The sequence below is a fragment of the Mustela nigripes genome, chromosome 6, assembly GCF_022355385.1.
Source record: "Mustela nigripes isolate SB6536 chromosome 6, MUSNIG.SB6536, whole genome shotgun sequence".
Lineage (NCBI taxonomy): Eukaryota > Metazoa > Chordata > Mammalia > Carnivora > Mustelidae > Mustela > Mustela nigripes.
Window position 1 is genome coordinate 129359514 of NC_081562.1, and position 23967 is coordinate 129383480.

The following is a 23967-nucleotide window of genomic DNA, read 5'->3' on the forward strand; positions in this document are numbered from 1 at the left end:
TTCAAATATGCAACACATTATTCTTATGTACAGTCACCATGCTGTACATTAAATCCTCAGGACTTATTTATTTTATAACTGGAAGTTTGTACCTTTTGAGCCCCTTCTGTAGTTTCACCCACCACAACCACCCATCTGTTCTCTATCTTTGAATTTGGGTTTTGCTTTTTTGTGTTTTGTTTTGCTTCAATTCCACATATAAGTGAGATCATACAGTATTGTCTTTTCTGTCTGACATATTTTACTTAGCATAATGCCCTCAAAATCCATCCATATTGCGACAACTGGCAAGATTTCCTTCTTTATATGACTAAATAATCTTCAGAGTGTGTGTGTGTGTGTGTGTGTGTGTGTGTGTGTGTGTACATTCATCCATATACGCCACATTTTCTTTATCCATTCACCCACCAATGGGCACTTAGGATATTTCCTTATCTTGGCTGTTGTGAGTCATGCAATGAACATGGGGTTGCTGTTATCTTTTTGAGTGAGTATTTCATTTTCATTGGCATAAATACCTGGAAGTGGAACTGTGGGATCATATGGTAGTTCAATTTTTATTTTCTGAGGAAACTCCTTTCTTCCCTTGTCTTTAGGATGAAGCCCAAACTCCTTCAACTTTCCATGTTTAGGACTTTGTTAGCCCACCAGTCCCAGTTCTCATCACTCCTCTCCTCAGCTCCAGTTACCCTTTCATCTCAGATATCTTCTCCTCAAGCAAACCTCCCCTTAAGCTACTTAACCATACCACGTCCTCACCATTACTCTCCGCCATGCCCTTCTCTATATGCCTCAGTGGTCTATCCACCTGATGAACATACTTCTTCCATTTTTATGCTTTTGGTGCTTAGAATACTACATAGTAAGTGCTTGTATTAGGATCTGCACTTATGGAGAAAATTCATCTCACAGGATCGGATAGAAAATTTAACCCTACTTTTAGGCACAGAAGATGGACGAGAGTTGGTGACTTTATTGTATTAGAAGAATATAAATGCTCACCGTAAAGCCATTAATATTGACAATTTAATTACAAAATTAAAAGGAAACACTGAATATTGAAGATACTTGACTTTGAACTCCTTGAGAATAGGGGGTAATTTAAAAAAAATGTATAATTTCAGTGTTCAGCACATTCCACAGAACATGGTAAATTCTCCATAGATAAATTTAGGAATGTTTAAAATATGATGGCTTCTTTATTTCCTTGGTTCTTGGTGGGCAAGAAAATTAAGATGTCTGAATTACACTCTTGATCTTTACACAATATAGCTATTCAATTTCAACATTTTCATTGAAGTAAATGTGATTACATGAAAGAAACATCAATCTGAAAACACAACCACATTTCCAGCAGTATATTTTCATTTTAAATGATGTTGTTCCATAAGTGAAGTGAAATAGATTAGTATATATCACTATAATCCCCCAAATGAATGTCAAAAAGTTGATTAAAGCTGCATAGTCAATTCTGCACTTAAAATTCAAGTATATTCTCGATGATGTTTTTCCTCAAGATATTTATAGGACATCATAAATAAAAACTTAATTTTTAAGAAAGGTTCTAATAACCATTGGTCTCCCACTAGTTTTAAAGAGAGCACTTTGACATGATTTGCTTTCGCTAAATGAGAAAACCTGCATCACTGTCTCCATCACGCTTGTCTCGGGGTTACTGTTTCCTTGTTATACCATTTCTGACTGATTTTACATCAATTTGCAAAAGTAGTCTCTTCATCCGTACTGTTGGTTTTGTTACTTGAGCTAAAGAGATGAACAACAGTTTCCGAGATCTTAAAAAGCAGCAAGTGTTTAAGAGAGCTACCTTTGGCTTATAAGATTTGGATTCCGGTTCTATTTCCTAGCCATACATCTAACTCTGCTACCCTTTGTTGCCCTCATCCCCACCATCTCCCCTCTCCCCTTCCTCTTCTCCTCTTGATAATATGAGTCAATAACACTCCCAGGTCTAAGGAAGGATATAAGACTAAATCGAGATAATACAGGTAAAGAGTTAAGCCCAATATGTGGCACATATTAAGGGCTTGATAATTCCTGGATATTTTTGTTAAATTAGATGTCATTTTCATTAAGATGTAGCAACTCTATATGACAGCTGGGCCCTAGGAATCTTGTCATGAAAAAGCATGTGTACCTCTTCAGGGCATCCACTGTCCACCCAGTCCTGCCGATGGCGATCGAATCCACTGGAACATCTTCAGAGAGGACACATTGCAGTTCAGAAAAGAAAGTAAAGGGGTGCACAAGGGGCAGGCAGGGGGGAAGAAATGAAAAGAAAAAGATTGGTAAGTAGTTCATTCTCAAATTTTCAGTTTAGCACAACATAAACTTTCTTTTCTAGAACTGTTAACTGGAGCAGCAGTGAAATATTTATAGCATGGTGAGTAACAGCTCACTCCTTAGGTAGTCATGCTATTAGGATTACTCATGGCCACAGATTATTCCACTGATGTCCTCTACACCATGCAGAACACCTGGGTCCCCAAGACCCAGGCCAGTTGTTACTCTATGAAGTTGGTTTTCTTTTTAGTTATACATTTTCTTTCTCATTACCAAAACAAATGGATATAGACAAATGTTTTGCAGGTATCATTTTTTAGGATTTCAGAGCTCTTTGTTTTCCTTAATTTTTTTTTAAGATCCATAGTCACCCAAACTCTCTACTGTGAAGGAAAGGGTTAACTCAGCAGGTTGAGGTGTTCAAACTCTCCTATTTCAAAGAAGAAACTGATCCTTTTCTGGCTGCCTATAGATAACCTCCAAGCCCTTGGGATATCTCACCTGATAAGATTGACTTTGTGTATCTTGGGTGTTGGGCTATGCAAGATAGTTTATGCTAATAATATGCTTTATGCTGAATGGCTGTTTTTATGCACCTGGGTACTGGGGTCATACTGTATCAGTTTGACCTCTTGGAGGGACTGGGGACTAGAGATGAGAATAGTCATAGAGAAATTCATCCCTATCTGACTGCCCCTCAATAAAAACCCTGGACACAAAAAGCATGAGTAGGCTTCCTTGGTTGGCGACACTTGGTGTGTTTTCTCAAATTGCTGTTGGGGGACGTAAGTGCTGTCTCTACAGCTCTACTGGGAGAAGACAATTGGAAGCTTGTGCCTGGTTTCTTATGGACTCTACCTTACATACTTTTCACTTTTACTGATTTTTAATCTGTATCCTTTTGCTGTAACAAATGGCCACCTTGAGTTAAACAGCTTTTTGGAGTTCTGTGAGTCCTTCTAGTGAATCAGTGAATCCAAATGTGTGTTCGTAAACTCCTAACATCAGTATGCCTATGTTATCTCTAAATGGTCTAAATCAACAAACATTGGCTTAATAAGATTTTGTTTAGTCCTACTCTCTTCCTTGATTGGAATAATTTTCTGCCCTCCTTATCTAACCAGTTATATGGTCCATTTATATTTTTAAGACCCAGAAATTACTACCTAGAGTCCATTTTGATAAAGCTTCATAACTGCTCTGATCACATCTGATTTTACTATTTAACTTTCCCTTTTATATAAAACTTCACGTGCATATGTCTTATTTACCAAACTTGATTGTGAATATTAAAAAAATCTTTTATAAGATTTTATTTGAGAGAGAGAGAGCACAAGCAGGGGGAGAAGCAGAGGGAGAGGGCAAAGCAGGCTCCCTCCTAAGCAGGGACCCTGACATGGGGCTCAATCCCAGGACCCCGGGATCATGAACCAGGCTGAAGGCAGGTGCTCAATCAACTGAGACATACAGGTGCCCCGATTATGAACATTTTAAAGTTAGGACTGAATCATATAAAATCATACCTAACACATGATCTAACATATGATTTCTTTTTCATATTAGAAATTAAAAATATTTTTACTATTCTGTTAAAATTAAGGATTTACATAACTCCTGAATTTTAATATCGAAGTATATATTTATATATGATATAAAAATCTATATTTATGAATGTTAATATAGATACTATATATTTTTCAAAATTCATGGAGGTCATTCAACTTTTGTCTTATGTTTTCTTATAGTACTACTTCGCAACTTTTTTTCACTTGTTTTGCAATGAGTCTACACGATGATGACTTTTTCTAAGAACACTCGCCAGAGATTATGTACCATGGCATGGATGAGCATAATTTAATTCAATTGGAATGTGAAAACATCTCTACTGTCAACAAAGAAGACCATATCTATCATTTTGCCCAGACATGATCCATTAGAGCTCTGCTCTTTTATGCCTACCATCTGTGTTGAATAAACTTAAGTGTGGAATAAATATCAGTGTGTGATCTGGCATCCCAAGTTTGAGAATCCCCAGTTGGTCAAGGCCCTCTCTGGTTACCCAAAGAGATTCTAACATTTGGAGCCTGTTTAATTCCAGATGAGGTAGATGGCTGGTCCCTCTTCCCCTTTTTGTCCTTTCAAGCTTGTTTAAATATTGAAACATGTATTGACATTCCCTTTTGCAATGGGGATATATCGATTTTCTAAAAAAATATATTTTGGGAGGGACCTAATCACAAGTCATTTTGAGAGCTACAAGTAAATAAATGGAACAGATAAAGTTTAAAACGCAGTTTGTTTGTTTGTTTGTTTGTTTTAAACGCAGTTTGTTTTCACTATGTCGCTCTATTCCGGTTATATTCAAAGCCAGTGGGAATTAGTAACTTTTATATTTTAATGAGACAGTACCATATCTTAAATTTATGGGTCAGCCAAAATTTCACCTTAAGCAATTAGCCCTTTAGGTTGTTAAATTAATCCTAGGAAAAGTACAGAAACAGTGCATTTTGCTTGATTTATTATATAAGCCCCGAGTTATATTGTGTGAAATTAGGTTCCCCTGAAAATACCTGATTCTATTAAGTAATTCATTCATTTATTCACAATTGATTCCCTATTAACTGATCTACAGTTTACTAATTGCTAGGGTATGAAGGACTAAGAATGGCAAAAGATTAAAACATATGATTTGAAAACGCATACATTTTTTTAAAACTCACATTTTTGTAATTTAGAAAATTAACACAACTGGACGCGGAATTTTTGGTCTCTTTTCTAACCTAGTAATCTATATTGTATCTGAAAGCAATTATAAACAAAAGGGTGTGTGTGTGAGAGTGTTACAAGCCTCTAAGAAAAATCGCCTTTCTATTATCTCTGAATTCTAAAAAAACCCTCAAATATCCTCTTTAAAAACACTTTCCTCTCTCCACTGAGCTGCTGCATTGTTTTTCCTAAGACCCAATGATATTAGCCATATTATGCTCCAGCATATTGATTTCCTGACATTCTTAACACTGTTAGTTAGCAAAGAGGCTCTCTCCTACACCGGAATCACCTTGTATTGCTGTTGAAAGCAAATTCATGAATGTAGCTGAGTAAGATTCTCTGGTAGGTTCGGTCCAGCAATTTTCATTGTAAACAAGGCACCCCAGGTGATTCTTACCACACTGAATTCACTGATTTCCGGTTTGAAATGTCCACTGGCAGGCCCCTTGCCAATCCTCCTGTCCATCCTCTAAGACCTGTTCTCCTGCCCCTTAGCGCCCCTGCCCGAATGTGCTGTGCTCTTTCATCTCTGCCTTTGAACTCGCTATTACTTACTTCTGGAATACCTTCTTTGTCTCTAGTTAGTAAATCCAGTTCAACTCCAGTCTGTCTCTTCTAAGGAGCACCTTCTTTTTTCCCACTAAGAGTCAGCAACCCCTTCTCAGTGACCCCCAGCCCCTTATATCAAGTGCTAGGGTCTATTATTACACTCTGATTGGTTGTTTTTAGCTTATTTTAGACTTGGCAGTACATGGTTCAAAGGGGGGTTAGAGTCAAACCACTAGAGTTGGAATTTTGGCTTGGGAACAAAACAAGAATGAGATCTTAGGCAAGTTATTTTTCCTATCTAAGCTTGTTTTCTCATCTGTAAAACGAGGTAAGGGAGGTTATGCAAGGACTAAAATAGTGTTTGGTACATAGTCAACATTTAGTAAATATCAGCTGTTTTTAATACTGCTATATGTTTTTGTAGTATATGTGTAGCAAGATTGACAACTGTTGAAAATGAGTGAGATTTTCATTTTAGAGACAACATTATTTATTATTGTTTATTATGTATTATTTTTATTATTTATTAATTATCTAGGAATTAATTCTGTGTACCATACTAATGTGAAATGTGTTCTATATGTAAAGTCCTTTATCATCGCATTTGGGACTTAGTATTACAGAATTGTAGGAGAGACAGTCTAAGTTGCTTTCAAACACAGGTCAAATATTTATGCAATATTTATAGACACACAGAGAGTACGTGGTTTTGTAAATATTCCTCAAAAATTCATTTCAATGAAGTCTGAACTCCTAAGTATGATAGGTTTCCATTTTTTTAAAAAAATTTCAAGTTATTCCCTTCATCTCAGCATTACCTATTTCCAAAACAAATTGATAGAGAGCTGTACTTCAAATTAATCATAGTGTTCTCCCCTCAGTTTCAATGGGGTGTTGATTTCATAGTCCCCAGGAGCCATGTTAAATGAACCCCATTCATTAAGTCAGCCTAGAAAACAAAGAATACTCTCCTGGTTTGCAGCATCTATCCAATCGAGAGATTAAAGTGTAAATTTTGTCTCTTCTCTAACTTATTTTAGTTCTGTAGAAAGGGTTTCAGAAATATGACTTATTTTGCAAGGGTAATATATTCAGGTGAAGGAAGTAGAGTAAGTTAAAATACATACATAAGGGTTAGACATAAAGTGCATCTTGTACTGCACAATTAAACACATGTCATTTTACCATTGAGATGAAACATCTGCAGAAGAGAAGTTAGGAAAGAAACGTCACAGAATCTTAAGACTTGGTTAGGAATTAGTTCTAAATCAGGAGTCAGCAAATGTTTTCTGAAAAAGGACCAGGCAGTAAATATTTTAGGCTTTGCAGGCTGTATAGTTTCTGTTCTACCTACTCACCCCTGCCATTACAGGTCAAAAGCAGCCACAAATTCCTAAGAAATGCGTGTGGCTATATTCCAATAAAATTTTATTTACAAAAACAGGAAGTGGGTTAAATTTGGTCCACTTCCGGTAGTTTGCTGGCCTCTGTTTTGTATTATTATATAAAAAATAGAGACCTGTAAAATTCTAAGACGAGGGCAAATACCTTATCAAGGTGTCTCATGATTTAAATGGTCCTTATGTGTATTTAACAAGGTGTGTTATCTTAATGTAAAAGTCAATTGTTCATTTGTAAATTTCATAGTCTGGTACAGCATCAACGAAATGGAAAGATGCTTTAAAAAGAAGCAGAAGTATTTTAGATGAGAAACGAGTATGATGATATATAATGATAACCAGCCATGATTATAACTAATAACACATTTTATCATTGGGTAAAATAGGTGATAGGTAGTATGAAACTGTAAGATATGAGGAATAATTTTGTCTTAAAATACTAAAAAATTTAATTGGAAAGATGTTCATAAAATTTAGAATATTGATTATAATAATTGTTCTTAATAAAAAATAAGTTAAAGAATTCTTATTTCCCTTATAGGGCATTCCTGTTTTTCCCAATTGGTCTCAGACATGAAATAGATGAGTCTACTTCTGAAATTGAGAAACCGGATCTTAAAATTCTCCAGAATTTTCATGCCTCAACCACTCATTGGATAGAGCTCTAGGAATAGCAGATGAACTTAACTAAACAGTATTGTATTACAGAGATAATATTGTGGGACAAATTATGAAATTTTACATAATTTTATAACCCGACCAGCCAACCAACCAACACAGGGCTCAAGGGATTCAACTAATTGGGGGCTCTAGGGGCTTAATCAACTTGGGGCTTGAGGGCATGGATCCCAGAGCCCTGCGATCATGACCTGAGCCCAAGGCAGATGCTTACTGACTGAGCCACCCAGGGGCCCCTGTTGAATAGGTCTTTATCCATTGTTTGGAACTGCCTGTTTTCTTACATAATAAACTCATATGCTAAGCTCTATTTCTTAATTTTCTTAAATTACACACTCTTTCATTAATTGCTTTGTTCCTTCTTGTATAATTCCTATAATGGTTTCATCATTTAAAACCTAGTTTTTTATAGTTTTTATAGTTTATATATAGTTTATAGTTTTTTATAATATGATTTAATACCTAGTTTTTAAGTCTTCCTTCATTGATCTAATTTTAAATTTTTTCTTGAATAGTTTCACTCATTTATTCTTTTCTGTGATTTTTACAATCACATTTTGATGTTCCAAATAACAGTCCTATTGTGAATTTGATAGAATGTGGAAATAACTGACATCTTACTACATTCTAGCTTTCCATCTATTAAAATGTTTTTTCAGGTGTTCTTTTAAGTGCCTCATCAAACTTTACTTGTTTCCTTTATATAGGGCCTACACGATAAATCTGTTAGTAATTACTTTATCTATTTCTGCTATTATTAAGGAGTTTCAATCATTGTGTTTTCTAACGGTTATTTCTGACATAGAAAGTTATTGATTTTTATGTAGTTATTTTATAGTTATTGATTTTTGTGTAGTTATTTTGTAGTTATTTTGTAACTGGTACCTTTATTTACAAATAATAATGTTGCTTCTCCTTTCCAACAGTCGTGTTATATTTAACTTTCTTCTCCCTGTGCTTTAACCAGAAATACAGAATTCTACTACACAGTAATCATATTTTTCCTTTCTTCTTTATTTTAATTGGAATGTCTCTGGAGCGTCAATGTTCAGTATATTTTTTTTCCATTTTTGTTAAGTAATACTTATTGTTATGTTAATATACTTCCTTCTGTCTCAATCTGCTTTTTTACTTAGAAAAAAATGTTAGATTTTATCAAATATTTTTCCCTCTAAAGCTACCAGTTCTATTAATTGCATTAAAATATTTCTTTAAACCATACAATTTATTATTTGGCCACATTTTAATTATTTCAATTCTGTGGTTTTTGATTCCTAACTATTGGGGTTTTCAAAATTCTATACTCTTAAATAATACAGGATATCTATGCGTAATCTACAGCTAACATCACATGTAATCATGAAAGAGTGAATGCTTTCTTCCCAAGATCAGAGACAAGACAAAATGTCTACTCTCATCACTTCTAATCAACAAGGTACTACACAACTGAAGAGGCAAGGAGAAGTCAGAATCCGAAAAGTGAAGTTTTTGGAGACCGTCAAATCAAATCCGTAATTGCTTCCTGTCTTGGGTCTTTCCTATATGAATGCAAAATAAAACGAGAAGTTAACTCATACCTTGATTAAGTGGCAAAAAGAAGGCAGCCATACCAGATTACAGAAGAAAATTAGTGAACAGCTGAGTCTCATAACGACCCTCATCAGAGACACAAAGTAATATTCATTATGATTTCAGAAGATTGAAAAGTAATGATTTTACAACTAGAATGAAAAAGTCAGCAAAAACCAAAAGGATATCTTAGAGTTAAATGTTTAGACTTAAGTGGATAAACTTTTTGAGTGGGGTGGAAATTGAAGGCTACCAAAAATATTAAAGTTGAGGGATTCCCCTTTATAAAACCCTGGGATGGTACATATTACCGCACGAAACCAGGTCATAAAGCATCTGTCAGCATAGTCAGTTTCAGAACTAATCTGCTCTAGGATTTGAAGAGGAGAGTAGCTGTTGGGTTTCCTTGGTGCTTTCCCTTCTATGAGATCTAACCGACGCTGCCTTCTTCCCCCGAGTGCAACTCCCGATCAAGGTTACAGCACTTCACCTGAGGACACAACATTTGTTATCCAATAAAAGTTATACAGTGAGAGATGAAGTCTTCAGTTTACTAGGGGCTATTACCATTTAAGATCAAACTTGTTATCCCAACATTATGAAGACAATATTTCTTCACTGATCTTAAATATGTCTTTGGCAACTACTCTGAGTCTGGCTGAAAACACGTTTTAACAATTTGGTTCCTTATTTATGAAAGATTTCCAACTCCTTTAAAACACTATAACTTTTAAAGAAGATAAATGAAAATCTGAGGCTGAGGAATGGTAATTGAAGAAAGACTGCTAAGACAATTAAATAGTTTTATTTTGTGTCTTCCAAATATATATACATCAATAAGATGCCACAGAGTTTTTATTTTAGGAAAGGAAGATTATATCATTGGTACTTTTTTCTAAGAGTGAAATTAATAATCTTATAGCTTTTAGAATGTGTGGTTCTAATGTGAGAATTCCAGTCAAAAAACAATGTTATTTTCCACCTAACTAAATGTGCAACTCTGAGGTCTTTTATCCAGGCATCATATTAGCACATCCTGAAGAAACTGAGAGCACAGCTCCTTGTCTCACGTTAGAGAAGAAAACTTCCCCTGCCACACGCGACTCCTTTTCAGAAACCGGGCACTAAGAATAATGGATTCTCTAGACGTGAATTAATAATTAATAACTGGCTTAGTAATTTTCAACATGCTACTGGGGCATTTTCAGAAAAACAAAACAAAATGCTGTCTCCTTTAATATGGGAATCTGGGGAAAAGAAAGGGAAGGAAGTCAAGGTTACGGAAAGTGTTGGAGCAAGTTAATAGTTGACATGTGTTTAAAGACGGTTAGTTAAGTAATTCTCAGCTCAGCCAGGCAATATTCCTCAGGATTATTTGCATCTGACTACTGCAGAAACTGAAGGCTTTATTACTTCCATGGAAAGAACTTGAGTTTAAAATCGAATACATAAGACTGGATTCAGGTCTTGACTCTGTGAGCCATGGCAAGTTATTATTGGAGATTCAGTTTCTGTAAAATGGAGATTGTGAAATCAACCTTCCCTGTGTTTTGGTGAGAACTAAACAGGATAATATAGACAAAGTGCCTTTCGGTGTTTGACATAGTAAGTGTTCAATAAATGTGAGCTATTTTATGCTTTTTTATCCTCCATGGCCCTTAGCACTGGTCACGAGTGTTTACTGAAAAAAATAACCTAATCTATAACCAAAAATGTATGATATTCTGCAAGCCCTGACACAGCTAGCTTCATTAGCCACAAAAGCAAAGGATCTTAAACAAAGAGGAGAAATATTCTCTTTTTGATGAATGAATTTTCAGAATCTAAACATTCTTGCCAAGCATTCCACTTCGCTATCTTGGTACAACAGAAGTGAGAGTTGAATCTTGTGGGAAAGGAAAAAAAAAATTTGCTCCTCATGGCTGTGAGCTATTGAAGTTAACAGTCACAAATGAAACTACTGGAGGTTTCAGGATTCCAATTTTTGACACCCTTTCTTCAACTCTCTTGGCTTCATATCAAGTGTTATACTTAAATGGCACCTTCCAATGCATAAAAGTGGACAGAGCAGTGACTTTTACTTTGAGGTTGGCTGAGAAAAAGAAATATAAAGACTCCTTTCACCAATAAACTTTAATTCCATGGAGCTCAGATTAATGGCTGCTGGTCTTTCAGTGTTGTCTGCCTTCCTGAGGAACATCTACGATGCATGAATTAAGTTACCTCTGTTCTGCCAAAATAACAAAGTTAGACTCAGGCAAGGAACTAGAAATCCCTCTGATGAGCCAATAGTCTCATCCCCCCCCCCCCAAAAAAAGGGTCTTTGTCCTAATTTAAGTTCTGATATATAGCTTCAGAATTTTCCTTAGAAGGCTGAAATCTGCAGAGAAACGGATAAAGATGGCCTTTCTAGGGGCGCCTGGGTGGCTCAGTGGGATAAAGCCTCTGCCTTCAGCTCGGGTCATGATCCCAGCGTCCTGGGATCGAGTCCCACATCGGGCTCTCTGCTCAGCGGGGAGCCTGCTTCCTCCTCTCTCTCTGCCTGCCTCTCTGCCTACTTGTGATCTCTGTCTGTCAAATAAATAAATAAAATCTTAAAAAAAAAAAAAAAAAAGATGGCCTTTCTCGTCTCTTAGAGAACCAAAGCATGAACTTTACCCCCATTTGAACCATAAACATTTAGCAAAGAACTATAAGGGATACAAGAGACCATTACATTTATTACCATCTTTTCGGGAAGAGTAACCAATAAATGGATGCAGACAGCGGCAGGCCTCTCTCTCTTCTGTCTTTCTCATTGCTAAAGAGATTAAGTGTTTCTAATCTCAGTAGGTTTGGGTCCTTGCAAATAGTCTTCAGAAAGAGGTTGCTTTAGGAAGGTTGGTATTTCTAACCAGGAAAACCTGCATTAATCACAGATTTTCAAGCTTTGCCCAGAGTTCAGCATTTGCTGTCGCAGAGGCCTTCAATGACTGATGTCCTGGGCGAGAAGGAGATGGGAGGGCATGGCTGTGAACCTCCAGCCGGATCTAATTTTATCTGTTTTGTATTTGGAGTTTCATTTTTCAAAAATGTTTCTCTAGCTTGAGAAGAAAAAGGTTGGAAATCATGATATTAAATCATTTGTACACCTCACCCCATTAATTAATCTAGGCTTGTTATCGCTATATTTTACAATGTAACTAAATCTTTCAGACAAGTACTATGAGCTCATTTAAAATATGATAATATAACATTGACAGGAACTCCAAGAAAAGAAGCATTTTTTTTCTTTTTCTCTCTGTATTGCCAAGAAAATGTAATTTAAGGCATTATAATGTCAGATAATAACACCTGACCAGCAGAGCACTGTTTCTTAAAAGATATTTGTTTAATGATTTTTTGATAATGCACATTTATTCTTCAAAAGATATTATATTTGTGAAATAACTTTTCTAGGATCTGGGTTAAAATAGAATACCTTTTATATACTTGTAGTGGTCCATATTCGTTTATATTAATCATTCAACCTTGAAGAGTCATTGTTCCCTTTCATTAGTTTATTCTGATTAAAGAACATCATATTTCTCCATTTGTATCTTCAGCTCGTGATAAATTCAGTGTCATCTTCTCAAGTCTTAAGTGTGATAATGCCAAGTAAAAGTAAATTGATTTTGGTGGAAACACTTCCAAGACTTTTAGAGTTTGCTGCAATGGTTTTCTTATTATTTTAAAACTACATGTGAGACAATTTTGAGATACATAATATGCATATCTACGTAGCTGAGTTCAAGTTGCCTCTTGAAGTGTGAGTTGTAATATCAATGCTTAAGAAAATACTATGTATATTTTTAGCAGTGGCTTTTAGTATATAAAACTTTGTCTTCTTTTTCAGTTTTTATTATTCTCTCCTTACAAATCTGTGAGCTCGACTGGAAGGGTCTGTTCTAAGATTGCCCTGGTTCTTTCTGCAGACTACTACTAATGTATTAGTAAACTCATTCCACTTTAGGGAATGATTCTGGTCATAAAACAGTGTTCTGCTTCCTTATTTCCTTGCTTTATTCTACATCAGATATGCCAGGCATATAAAATACCAAATTACTAAATGCTAATTCTATTAGAGTTTTATGCAGCTCATGTGTACAAATGTTCTATGTCTTATTAAAGGCAGCAAAAAAAGAGAGAAGGATTTTAAGAATTTGGGTGTGAAGCAATTTTCTGCTTCATAAAATACAGTTAGTGTCACCTTATGTTAACAGAAACCTCCTTGGATACGTGGTTTATCTCTTCAGATTTTGCTTTTCATGAAACTGACTTAGTATTTCAGAGCACACCCCTTTAAGCCAGATTAAAAATATATATATATATATTTATAGCAAAAGCTATATAGACATATGCAGAATGATATGTAGACCTGAATCGTCATATTATTCTCCCAGCTCACAAGATCCATCAATTCGGTCTTCAAAATCTTTTTTTAGTATTTATTCTTACACACTATCATGTTAGTCTGATGAGGTCCTTCAGTAACTGCTCAGAGTTTCCTTAGGTGATAATCATTAGAATTACCCGATTTATCCCAGTGTCGCTGTTACTTCAGTGACATAACCAGATAGTCAATGTTTGCTTCTAAGGTAATTTATTGAGAATACATATTTTGCTTTTTTCCCATTAATTGTGTTTGTTATATGTCCTCCATTGATCTGGGAAACTTTTCCTACAAAAGGTTAGATAGTAAATAGTTCAGGCTTGTGGGGCCCTATGGTCTGTGTCACAGGAATTCCTTTGTGGAGGAGAGTGGAACTTACGTAGGGATTCTAGCTCTGCCTCAGGTCCCGATATACAAATGCAGTTAGAAGGATTCTCAGGGCGATATTAGGGAGGAGGGCAACCGCTACACTTTTGAGAGTGGGGGGAGGAGACAGAAAGAAACGGGCCTGGGGACAACAGGCCTACACCCACCTGTCCCGAAAAAACCGGGCATGTGGACACACGTCTCAGGCATCTCTATTTACAAATACTGTGTTCGACTACAGTCAGGCCTTTTGGTCAATTTTCTTGTATATTTCTCTCCTTTCATGGGCATGTTCTTGCTCACTTGGTTATTTTAGACAACCCAAGTTTAAGCTTGCATACTAAAATTTGAGTCTCTGAAGTATTTTATACCCATGCCTTTGAAATATGGCATCAAGGATTACTGTCTCTTTTCATACGCCGAGTGCATGAGTCTGAGGTGTGCAGAGGTCTACTTACACTCCATCTTTGATATATGAGTAGAAAACTTGACACAGAAAAAAGCGATACAGGACTAATTCTCCTCTGAGAATAAATCCTTTATACGCCATTTTTGCTGGATGCAATTTTAATGGATTATTCACAAATCCCCCCCCCCCCCCTTAGAACATTATGTGCTATTTTTATTATTTTTTCCCAATTCCTAGTTTTTATTTTTTTTTCCTGAGGACTCTTTCTTGCCAATTGTGCACTTTGCACAAATATAATCTCAATTATTGTTAAAGGAAACTTCGTATATATCTTTTACAACAAACTATTAAAATAAATTTTGAAAGAGGTTAGTGTAAATTAGCTAATAAGACCCATTTGGTAGGCAAGGGAAGGGTCTTTTCCCCTTTCCTGAGAATATTGGCTTTAGATTACTTAGCAAAGTTACATGTGCTAACGTTAGGCATGAGAGATTTAAGAAAAATTTCAACCCTAGCATTTCTTTTTTTTTTTCTCTCCATCTCTCTAACCTTCTGTCTTAAAAAAAAAAAAAAAAAAAAAAAAAAATTACTTTAAATCATGGCTCCACCAAAATTTAAACCAGTTTCTAGCTTTGTGACCTGGGCTAAGCTCCTTAACCTTCCTCATTTCTCATTTCCTAAATCGATGAAACAGGGACCTGAACACTTACCTCTGGATGGTCCTTTACAGACCAAGGATAGGATGAGATCAGTGAATTAAAAGAGGTTAGTGGAAATGATGGTTTTCATGTGATGCCTGACACTTAGTAAATACAGAATAAAAGGTAGCTATTAGAATTATGTTAAGCACCTCTCTATGTAAAGCATTCTCACACTTAAAACAAATTCCCTGTCCTTGCTTTCGAAGCTCATGTGGTTGGACAGCAGCAGTGGCAGAAAATCTGGACAACGATAAAATAAACTTGTGCGCTAGCGAAGTGCAGCGGAGGGAAAGACGAATTCTGCTCAGGGCACGGGTCAATACAGAGGTCTTACCTGGTGGTCAGTGATGTTATTTTAGGACTATAAAACCTGTGTGTTTTTAGGACAGACTATCATTGCAGCCAACATCACGATTCTTGGAGAGTACTATTCCCCCTTGACTGTGAATTGTCACTGAAGGAAACATTCTAGAGATTGGGGGGGGGGGGAGTGGCTCTCAAGGAAGGAGAAGAAAAATGAATCTCACTATCCAGAATTGGCAAATTCCCTTCACAGTAGCTCAGAAAAGGAAAATTTGAAAGCTAATCTTGTTCAACCAATAAATCTTATTTTATCCTGAAACATCCTTCTTTTGCTTTCCCTAATAATCGGTAAGAGCTTAAGTCGGCTTGCCCTAAACTTATATAAAAAGATACATTTTTAGAGTAGTGCTATTCTAGATGTTCTTAGAACCAAAGAAATAGGGATGCCTGTGTGGCTCAGTCAGTTATGTGTCTGCCTTTGACTCAGGTCGTGATCCTACAGTCCTAGGTTCAAGTCTTTGGAGAGCTGGTTCCTCCCTCTGCCTCTGTCTCTCATAATAAATAAATAAAATCTTAAAAAAAAAAGAAATAACTGGACTATTCTACACATTGTTGAATTACTGGATTTTCTGCACTCTTCCACCAAAGACAGGATTCCTATCATAAAATTTCTCTGAAAATTCTGGGCAGGGTAAGGTTAGATCTCTGACTCAGGACGTGACAGTAAATAAGCTCTTTAGCATTAAGAAAATTTCATAAATATCTTAAGTAGTATTTTCATATCAAGAAATAAGACATAGTCATATTTCAACTTTTCTAGGGGTTAGATTTTAGCAGAAAGCAAAAAAAAATCAGAAACTATCCCACTGACATTTTAATCATTTTCTTACATAGGTCTCTAAAGACCTGGCTGGACAACAAACATTGTATTTTGAAAGTCTTTCTATACTTTCACATTGTATTCCTGGCAAAACAAGTAATTAAACCATAAACTACTTATTAATTTTTTTCTTTTTCACCATAGTGTCAGTCTTTTCAATCTGAATATTAATCTGAGGCTCCTGGATACTCAATAGTCATGTCAATTCTTTTTTTAACAGAAACTGTGAATTTTGTTTTTTGCTTTTAAATTTTTATTTCCTTGTCCTTTACAGATATTTTTTTTCATCATAATACAGCACTTATTGTTTTTCACTTGAACAAAATCAATCTCACTCTTGGACAATTAACTCTCAATTATTTCCAGGGGAACTCATTACTACATTAGTGCAAGCAAGTTAAGGGACTGGAATATGTAGTGTAGCACTGAAACGTCCTATTTTTAGATACTCCATATATGTTTTTAGGTTGCATTTGTTGATGTTTAATTTTCCAAATTATAACCATAGAAAATGTAGTCACCACAGCTGGTTAAAACATAAGTAAGACTTTAAAATCACTGGTTTATCTTGAAAAAGCAGCTATAAACAGATGTGATACTAAATAATTCTACAGATTTTATTTCTAGCTTGCCAAATGGTGCTCAGATGGAATGAAAACACAGCATTCACTGGCGGGAAAATCAAAGACAACTTAAAAGAATGTCTTGATATTTCAGGTGGGACTTGGTTATCAGGAGACGTGGCTCAAGCACCTGTTGCTTTTGAGTTTGGAAAAAACGAAGTTGGTGCCTATTCTGTATTCACAACCATCTTCAGGGACTGGCAGATGGCCATGGCAAAAGGAGAGAGAGGCCAAAATGCAAAATAGAGGATTGATAAATAGAAGAAATGATAGACAAAACCACAGTTCAATACTTCTAAAATAAATAAATAGAATTACATGCATTATATATCCAAAAGGCTAATAAATCCAGTGGCATCTCTTCAGAGAAAAGAAATGTAGCCTACATATTCAGAATTGATAAGGGGCACCTGGGTGACTCAGTCAATTAAGTGTCCAACTCTTGATTCTGGCTTAGGTTGTAAACTCTTGGGTCCTGAGCCCACAGGTGGTGATCAAGCCCTATGTTGGGTTCCATGCTCAGGAGGGAGTCTGCTGAAGATTCCCTCTCCCTGCCACCCAACCCCTGCACACATGCATGGGTCTCTCTCTCTCCCTCTCAAAATAAATAAATAAATCTTAAGAAAAAAAAAAGAATTATAATTGTCTGCCTCTGAAAGTTTCTTTAGCTTCAGAATTTTCTGAAAGAATATCCAAAATTTCCTAGTATATTTTAACACATACATTTCTTTTCTTTGTTTTAAAAATATGTATTTGTTTGTTGATTGATTCATTCAGTATAGGTAATATGTACATGTGATTAAAATTCAAACTCTACAAAAGGAAATATGATGAGATGGTAATAATCTCTCTTTATGCTAATTTTCAATTCATGGCAATTTCCCCAAAGGTCAACTCTGTTACTGGTTATCTTATAGATCTTTTCAAAATGATTCTATCAGAGCATCCTTCAAAATCCTTTCATGTCATGAATAAAATAACATTATAGCTTATTACACTGTTGCAATTAATTCACACAAAGAGAACTAGTACACTTTTGTTAAAGCTAGGTTTGGAATGCTGAAAAGAACAAAAAAACTTTAATTTTGTATTCTTGGGGTGCCTGGGTGGCTCAGTGAGTTAAAGCCTCTGCATTTGGCTCAGATCATGATCTCAGAGTCCTGGGATCGAGTCCCGCATCAGCTCTCTGCTCAGTGGGGAGCTGGCTTTCCCCTCCCCCTCTGCCTGCCTCTCTGTCTACTTATGATCTCTATCAAATGAATAAAAAAAAAAAAATCTTTTAAAGAATTGTGTATTCTTAAAACACAATTTCGTTTTTCAAAACAAGGTAATTAATTGAAATGCTAAGATCCTTTATTTGAATTTGAAAGGATTATAAATGGCACTAAAATAAATTCAAATTCAGTTTACCTCTTATGAACACTGCACATCTAAAAATTATCTTGGCAGTATGGAATTTCTAGAATTCACCTTAGAACAGTGAATTTCTCCTTTAGTAGCAGTGATTTAATAAAAATTCAGAAAGCAAAGATGTTCCAGTGATTTTAACTAGCTAACAATGTTCCCAATCTCCTGAATTATTTATTATGTACACTGTACTTATCCAAAAACTTCTTGCTTTCTTTTATCAACACTTATTTCATTAACTCCTAATGGATTTTAAAAACAAGTATTTTTATCTTCAAATATTTTTTTCTATACGTCTCTTTTCCAAAGTAAGAATAAGTGTTTCCACACCACTTCTGTGTAACCGCTGAAGGCTTACGAGACTCTCAGCCCATTTGTACAAGATCAGAATTTCCACTGTGATCGTCTCAGATTACTTAGGGTCCCCAGAAGAGCTTTATTAAAAAGTTCAATTCCTGGACTCCACTCTGGACCTACTGAATAGGAATCCCTTGCTAAGATTCAGAGAAATCTGCATTTTAACAGGCTCCTGGGGCAATTGTAACTGTACTAATAATTGAGAACTACTGAACCTACAGCCACTCAGAATTAAAGAATACTAGAATCAAATATGTCTAGATGAGTTAATGCATTCCACATTTCAAGATGTAAAGTCAAAGAGTTTATTGATTTGTCCAAGATCAATCAGCTAACATTGGCTGGGCCATTAGGAATTCAGACATTCAATCTAATCCACTTAGGACAACAAAACAAGACTGCCTCTCTACTATACATTTGGGGGGAATTTTGATTCCTTTTGAGTAAAGCAGGAATGCTTCCTCACTTCTGGGCTCCTCCTGAACTTTGGCTGGCTGGTTCTCCCAGACACAGAAAGTCCAATATTCTTGATAAGAACTCACTCAAGAACAAGAATCTCATCTGGCCTAGATGTGGGCTACTGGGCTCACCACTTTAAGCCCAGTTTTCAGACCGTTTCAGACCTTATTCACTGCTGCTGAGTATAGAATGAAAGATTACTGTTTCTCTGAGGACTTCAGTCATTTCTGACATCAGTCAGAAATGATAGCATTCTCTTCTTCCTGTCTATCATGACTAGGCAGCATGACAATAAAGGGTTCTAATTAATTTGTCATCAATTAAATAATTTTGTTGGATCTGATATTTCAGTAAGGACATAACTTTCCTTCAAAGGCAAAAATAGATTATGTTAGTTATAAATAACTTCATATTTTGTATTTAAACCTAACATACAGTTTATTGAAAATGGTAACATTTTCAGCTACCAAAATATTACTAATCTATAATTCCAATAAGCAGATGGAGGTGATTTCAACTTGAAAGAAAGTCAGCATACTGAAACACAGATCAACAAACGTTTACTGCAAATTCTTAAAGCTTGGTGAATTCTAAATGTCCATCTGAAATTCAGGGCATTTCAGAGTAGAAATTTATTTTACCCCAATCCAGAGTAATAAGCCTAGAGTCATAATTAATTTTGGACCAGGGCTGCTGGACTTCCCAAGTTAGGTGTGGACTTCACACTTGGTCACCAAAGCCAATGGATGTCCTTATGTGAAAGAATCATGTAAATGTGTAATATACTAGTAGCCTTGAATATGAACTTCAACCATACTCTCAAAATGGTTACAGGCTTTGCCCGGGATATAAAAGGCATAATTATACCCTGCTGATTAATCTTAATTGTATAAAGTTCAGAGTGGGCCATATATCCTAAGAATACCTGGAATGTCTTTCAACAATTGTGGGTGTTTTGATCCTCTCTTTTTAATCTTGAAATCTTGGACTAAATTGATTAAAACTAAATCAGACTAACAGAATGCTTTATATGGCCCTCTGAGGATTACAGTGGAGTTGCACCTTACTTGAAGGCTAGATATGGCAGTGAGTAAGTAGGCAGAAATCATACTGAGTCAAAACATGATTGAAATTCCCTTAGTACAGTCCGTTCAGGAGCCTGCCACTCTTTTCATAAAACTACTTCTTCCTCTAAAGTCAGTATGCACTGTTGGATTTTGGCTGATCCTAGATGAAGTTTGTTGGCTTTATTTTAGGATCATGTGGTGTGAAAAATATCTGTTGTTTCCTTAAACCCTAAAGTCACACTCAATCCTGCAAATGTGCCTATGTGTTTAGGGGTACATCAAAATAAAACCAAAGGAGATAGGTATATTCAAGTCTCCTTGGTGCTCCTATTCAGAAGTGTTAAGATTACTGATTGGGGAAAGGTTGAATTGGCTGCATTATTTAAATTTGTTCTCTCCATTTCTCTCTTCTCTCAAACCTAGGTAGTTTAATTTCTGTAAGCTAAACGAGCATGGTAATGAGTACATTCTATTTTCAAAAAATTAGTTGTGCCTCTATAGAGTTTTTCATCTTTAATTAATTTAGGTTGATGATACATTTTCTATCATTAATGAATTATTGGCCACTATCTCTGACTTTACACATTTCAAAATTTTTGAAATATACTATACATGATACTTTTTCCCCCCATTATTCTTTTTGTTACTGCAAAGAAATCCAGTTCATTCGGGGAAAATAACAGCCAGTGCCATAGTATGTTCAAGGAAATGCAATAGAAATAACAGGTCGAAACAAATATAGAGTTATTCAAAAAGATTTTTCCCTCATCTCATATATCTTCTTAAGTAAACATGTGATATTAGTATTCAGTAGCTACATGTCATTATCATTAGTAGGGGTTCACTTGTTCTATTTATTCTTTTGATGGGTGGAATCATGGAAATTATTTATTCCCAAATAAATAGGACCTGTAGTCCTATGACTTTGATCCAAGCTAAGTAAATAAAATGAAGAAAATTCTTTAAAACGGAGACACCAAGAGACTAATTCCTCAGTTCTTAATCTGCTTAATTATAAATACTGACATTTTATGCTAAACATCAGCTTAGTCCTTATGGTAGCCATATGGTTGATATTGACAAAGCCAATGTATGGGAACAGCCAACGTGACCAATTAGAATTCTCATGAAAGTGCAAATTTCTGGCCTTGATCATCTGCATGATCAGTCCATGGATTGCTATATTAGTCTAGGTATGGTGTTAGGTGCTGTGGAAGACACTAAAATGAGGAAAGCTGCATTTCTGCCCTTGAATTTATGTTCTGTCATTTCTCCTTTGTTGATTCCTCCTTTTGTCTTCAACTCCACGTGGCAAAAATTCAAATTATACACAAGAGTACATAATCAGAATAAAAAGTAATACTCATCCTCTTGCTTGTCTCCAGAGACAAACATTGTTATCAATCTCTTATGTATCTTTTTCAGAGGTATTCTCTGTCTATACAGACATGTATACAAATCTATTTTAAAATAGTTTTATATAATGCAATATTAGCATCATACCTCATTATGCCATGCCAGAAACTAGCTCCTGGAATCTCTTCTATTTTCAATTTACACTCTCTCCATAGCTGATCTCACTCAGCTCCATGAATTTAAATACTATCTATATGATAATGACTCTCCAGTTTAATGTCCGGCCACAACCTCTTCCCTAAATTTCTGGCTTATATGTTCCCACTTACTCAACATTTCCACTTGAAGTCTGATAGACATCTCAAACTGAACTTGTCCTCAAGCGAGACGTTCAGATGATGAAGGCTAATGAAACCAACGTCCCTTCAAAAGGTTAAGTTGCTTAGCATGTTATCAACAAATAAACTCTTGTTATTCTTACTTATTTTGCTATATTTTCCCTTATAATGTTCTGTTTATTGTTTTTGTATAGCACTCATCACTGCCAACTCTATTTTTTGCACGTCTGTTTGCTTAAATGCTTTCTCTTCATACTAAAAATGTAAGCTCCAGGAGGAAAGTTTGTTTACCCCTGGAGTCATAATTTAGGATATTAACCTGAACACAAAGACACTTGGAAATTTTTGTTGAAGGAGTGAAAATAGGAGATATGGTTGAAAATGGTTGATTCAGGTCTTCTCAGTTTTCAGTGAAGAAACAAAAGCATTCTCACCTACAAGTAATGGGCCACCTATTATAAGTAAACATTTTTGATCATGGATCTCATTAAATGTTCTATAACTCAAATTCCTTTAGACCTTGGAGAAAGCCAATACAAACATTTTACTTTAGTTTTTGCTTCCTGAAAAACAGGAATTAAAGGACATAAACAAGCCAATTAAAAATATCTTATCTTTTCGGAGCAAGCCCGACTTGAGAGTTCAATAATCACCACCAACTGATTATCATTCAGGGGTAAATGAGCACAAAGGAGAAAGTAAAAAGAATGGAAGAAAAAAATCTGAGAGGCTATTTTTGTGCTGCTTAGGATAAGACTTCTCTTGTTTTATTGAACTTGTTAATAAAAGCTCTAAAGTCTGGGGAAATGCTTCCGGGCAGCAAAAGCAAAGTTTTGAAGCTCACAAGTCTAAGGAGAAATTAATAAAATGCAGTGGGGAAATTAAATTGAACAAAAGTGCAATGAGCCATAGTTAAACCAATTAATTAAGCAGGTCTTGATATGTATATAACTGAGTTGTTGAAGAATTAAAAATAAATCCTAGATTTTTAAACCAGTGTTTGGTATTCAGCAAAACACCAAATGGTAACATGCAGAAAACTTGTAGTTTTTAAAGCAGTGTTCTTTGATGAATTCCTTCCTTATTCACATGCATCACCACTTTCCCTTTTTCAATTAATCTTTTTAAAGCAACCATGATGCTTTCAATAATGCACGAAAGTCTTATGCTTTGTTCGATTCTCTTTTGCCTTCTTCTTATGCCAGTTGCAAAGCCATGAGATTTTCCTGCAGCCTCAGTGACAAAAATATTTATTTTCCAGTATTATGTCTGCTACTTTTCAGGAAGTAATGAAGATTAACTCGCTTAGTTCATCTGCATCCTGGCAGGTGGGAGGCAAGGCAGGTGAGGGGTCAAGACCACAGGCTGGGAGTCACACAGATGTAGTTTTAGTCCCAACTTACCACTTATAAACTAGAAGACCCTGCAAAAGCAACTGGCTCCTGTAAGCCTCGATTGCCTCCACTGTAAGAAGTCTGCACAAACTAAATACATCTGAAAACTCTTTGATACTATGTCTGGCAGAGAAATCTCTCAATAAAACAGAAGTATTAATATAATGCCATTTGCAACAATGCAAAATTGCTTGTTTTGGAACTTTGAACATATATTTAAACACAGATTGATTGACGGACAGATAGATAAAAACATACCTATATTTTCACCAAAAATATTCTTTAAAAAATAATGAAATGGTTGCTGGGAGATAGGTTTCTACACTAGTGTCCCAAACCTTCAACTACAATGATATTATTTCAGTTGAGAATTATCCTAATGGTAATCTGGCTGGGGTGGCTACCATTCCTGGTTTTCCTTTGACTTTCCTAGCTTCAGCACTGACAGTCTCTCATCTTCAGAAACCCTTAGTTTCCAGACAAATCTTTTTTTTTTTTTTTAATTTATTTGACAGACAGATTACAAGTAGGCAGAGAGGCAGGCAGAAAGAGAGGAAGCAGGCTCCCTGCTGAGCAGAGAGTCCGATGTGGGGCTTGATCCCAGGACCCTGAGATCATGACCTGAGCCTA

At 35.6% G+C, this 23967-nt stretch overlaps 1 protein-coding gene across 4 annotated transcripts in view; it reads right to left on the reverse strand.

Moving 5' to 3' along the window:
- The window catches only part of PLXDC2 (plexin domain containing 2), a 463944-nt gene that overhangs the window by 87108 nt on the left and 352869 nt on the right, over positions 1-23967 (reverse strand). For all 4 annotated transcript variants that reach the window (XM_059404216.1, XM_059404220.1, XM_059404219.1 and 1 more), the window contains one exon: positions 2156-2216. In XM_059404216.1, coding sequence (XP_059260199.1) covers positions 2156-2216 — 61 coding nt within the window. The remainder of the gene's footprint in view (positions 1-2155; positions 2217-23967) is intronic.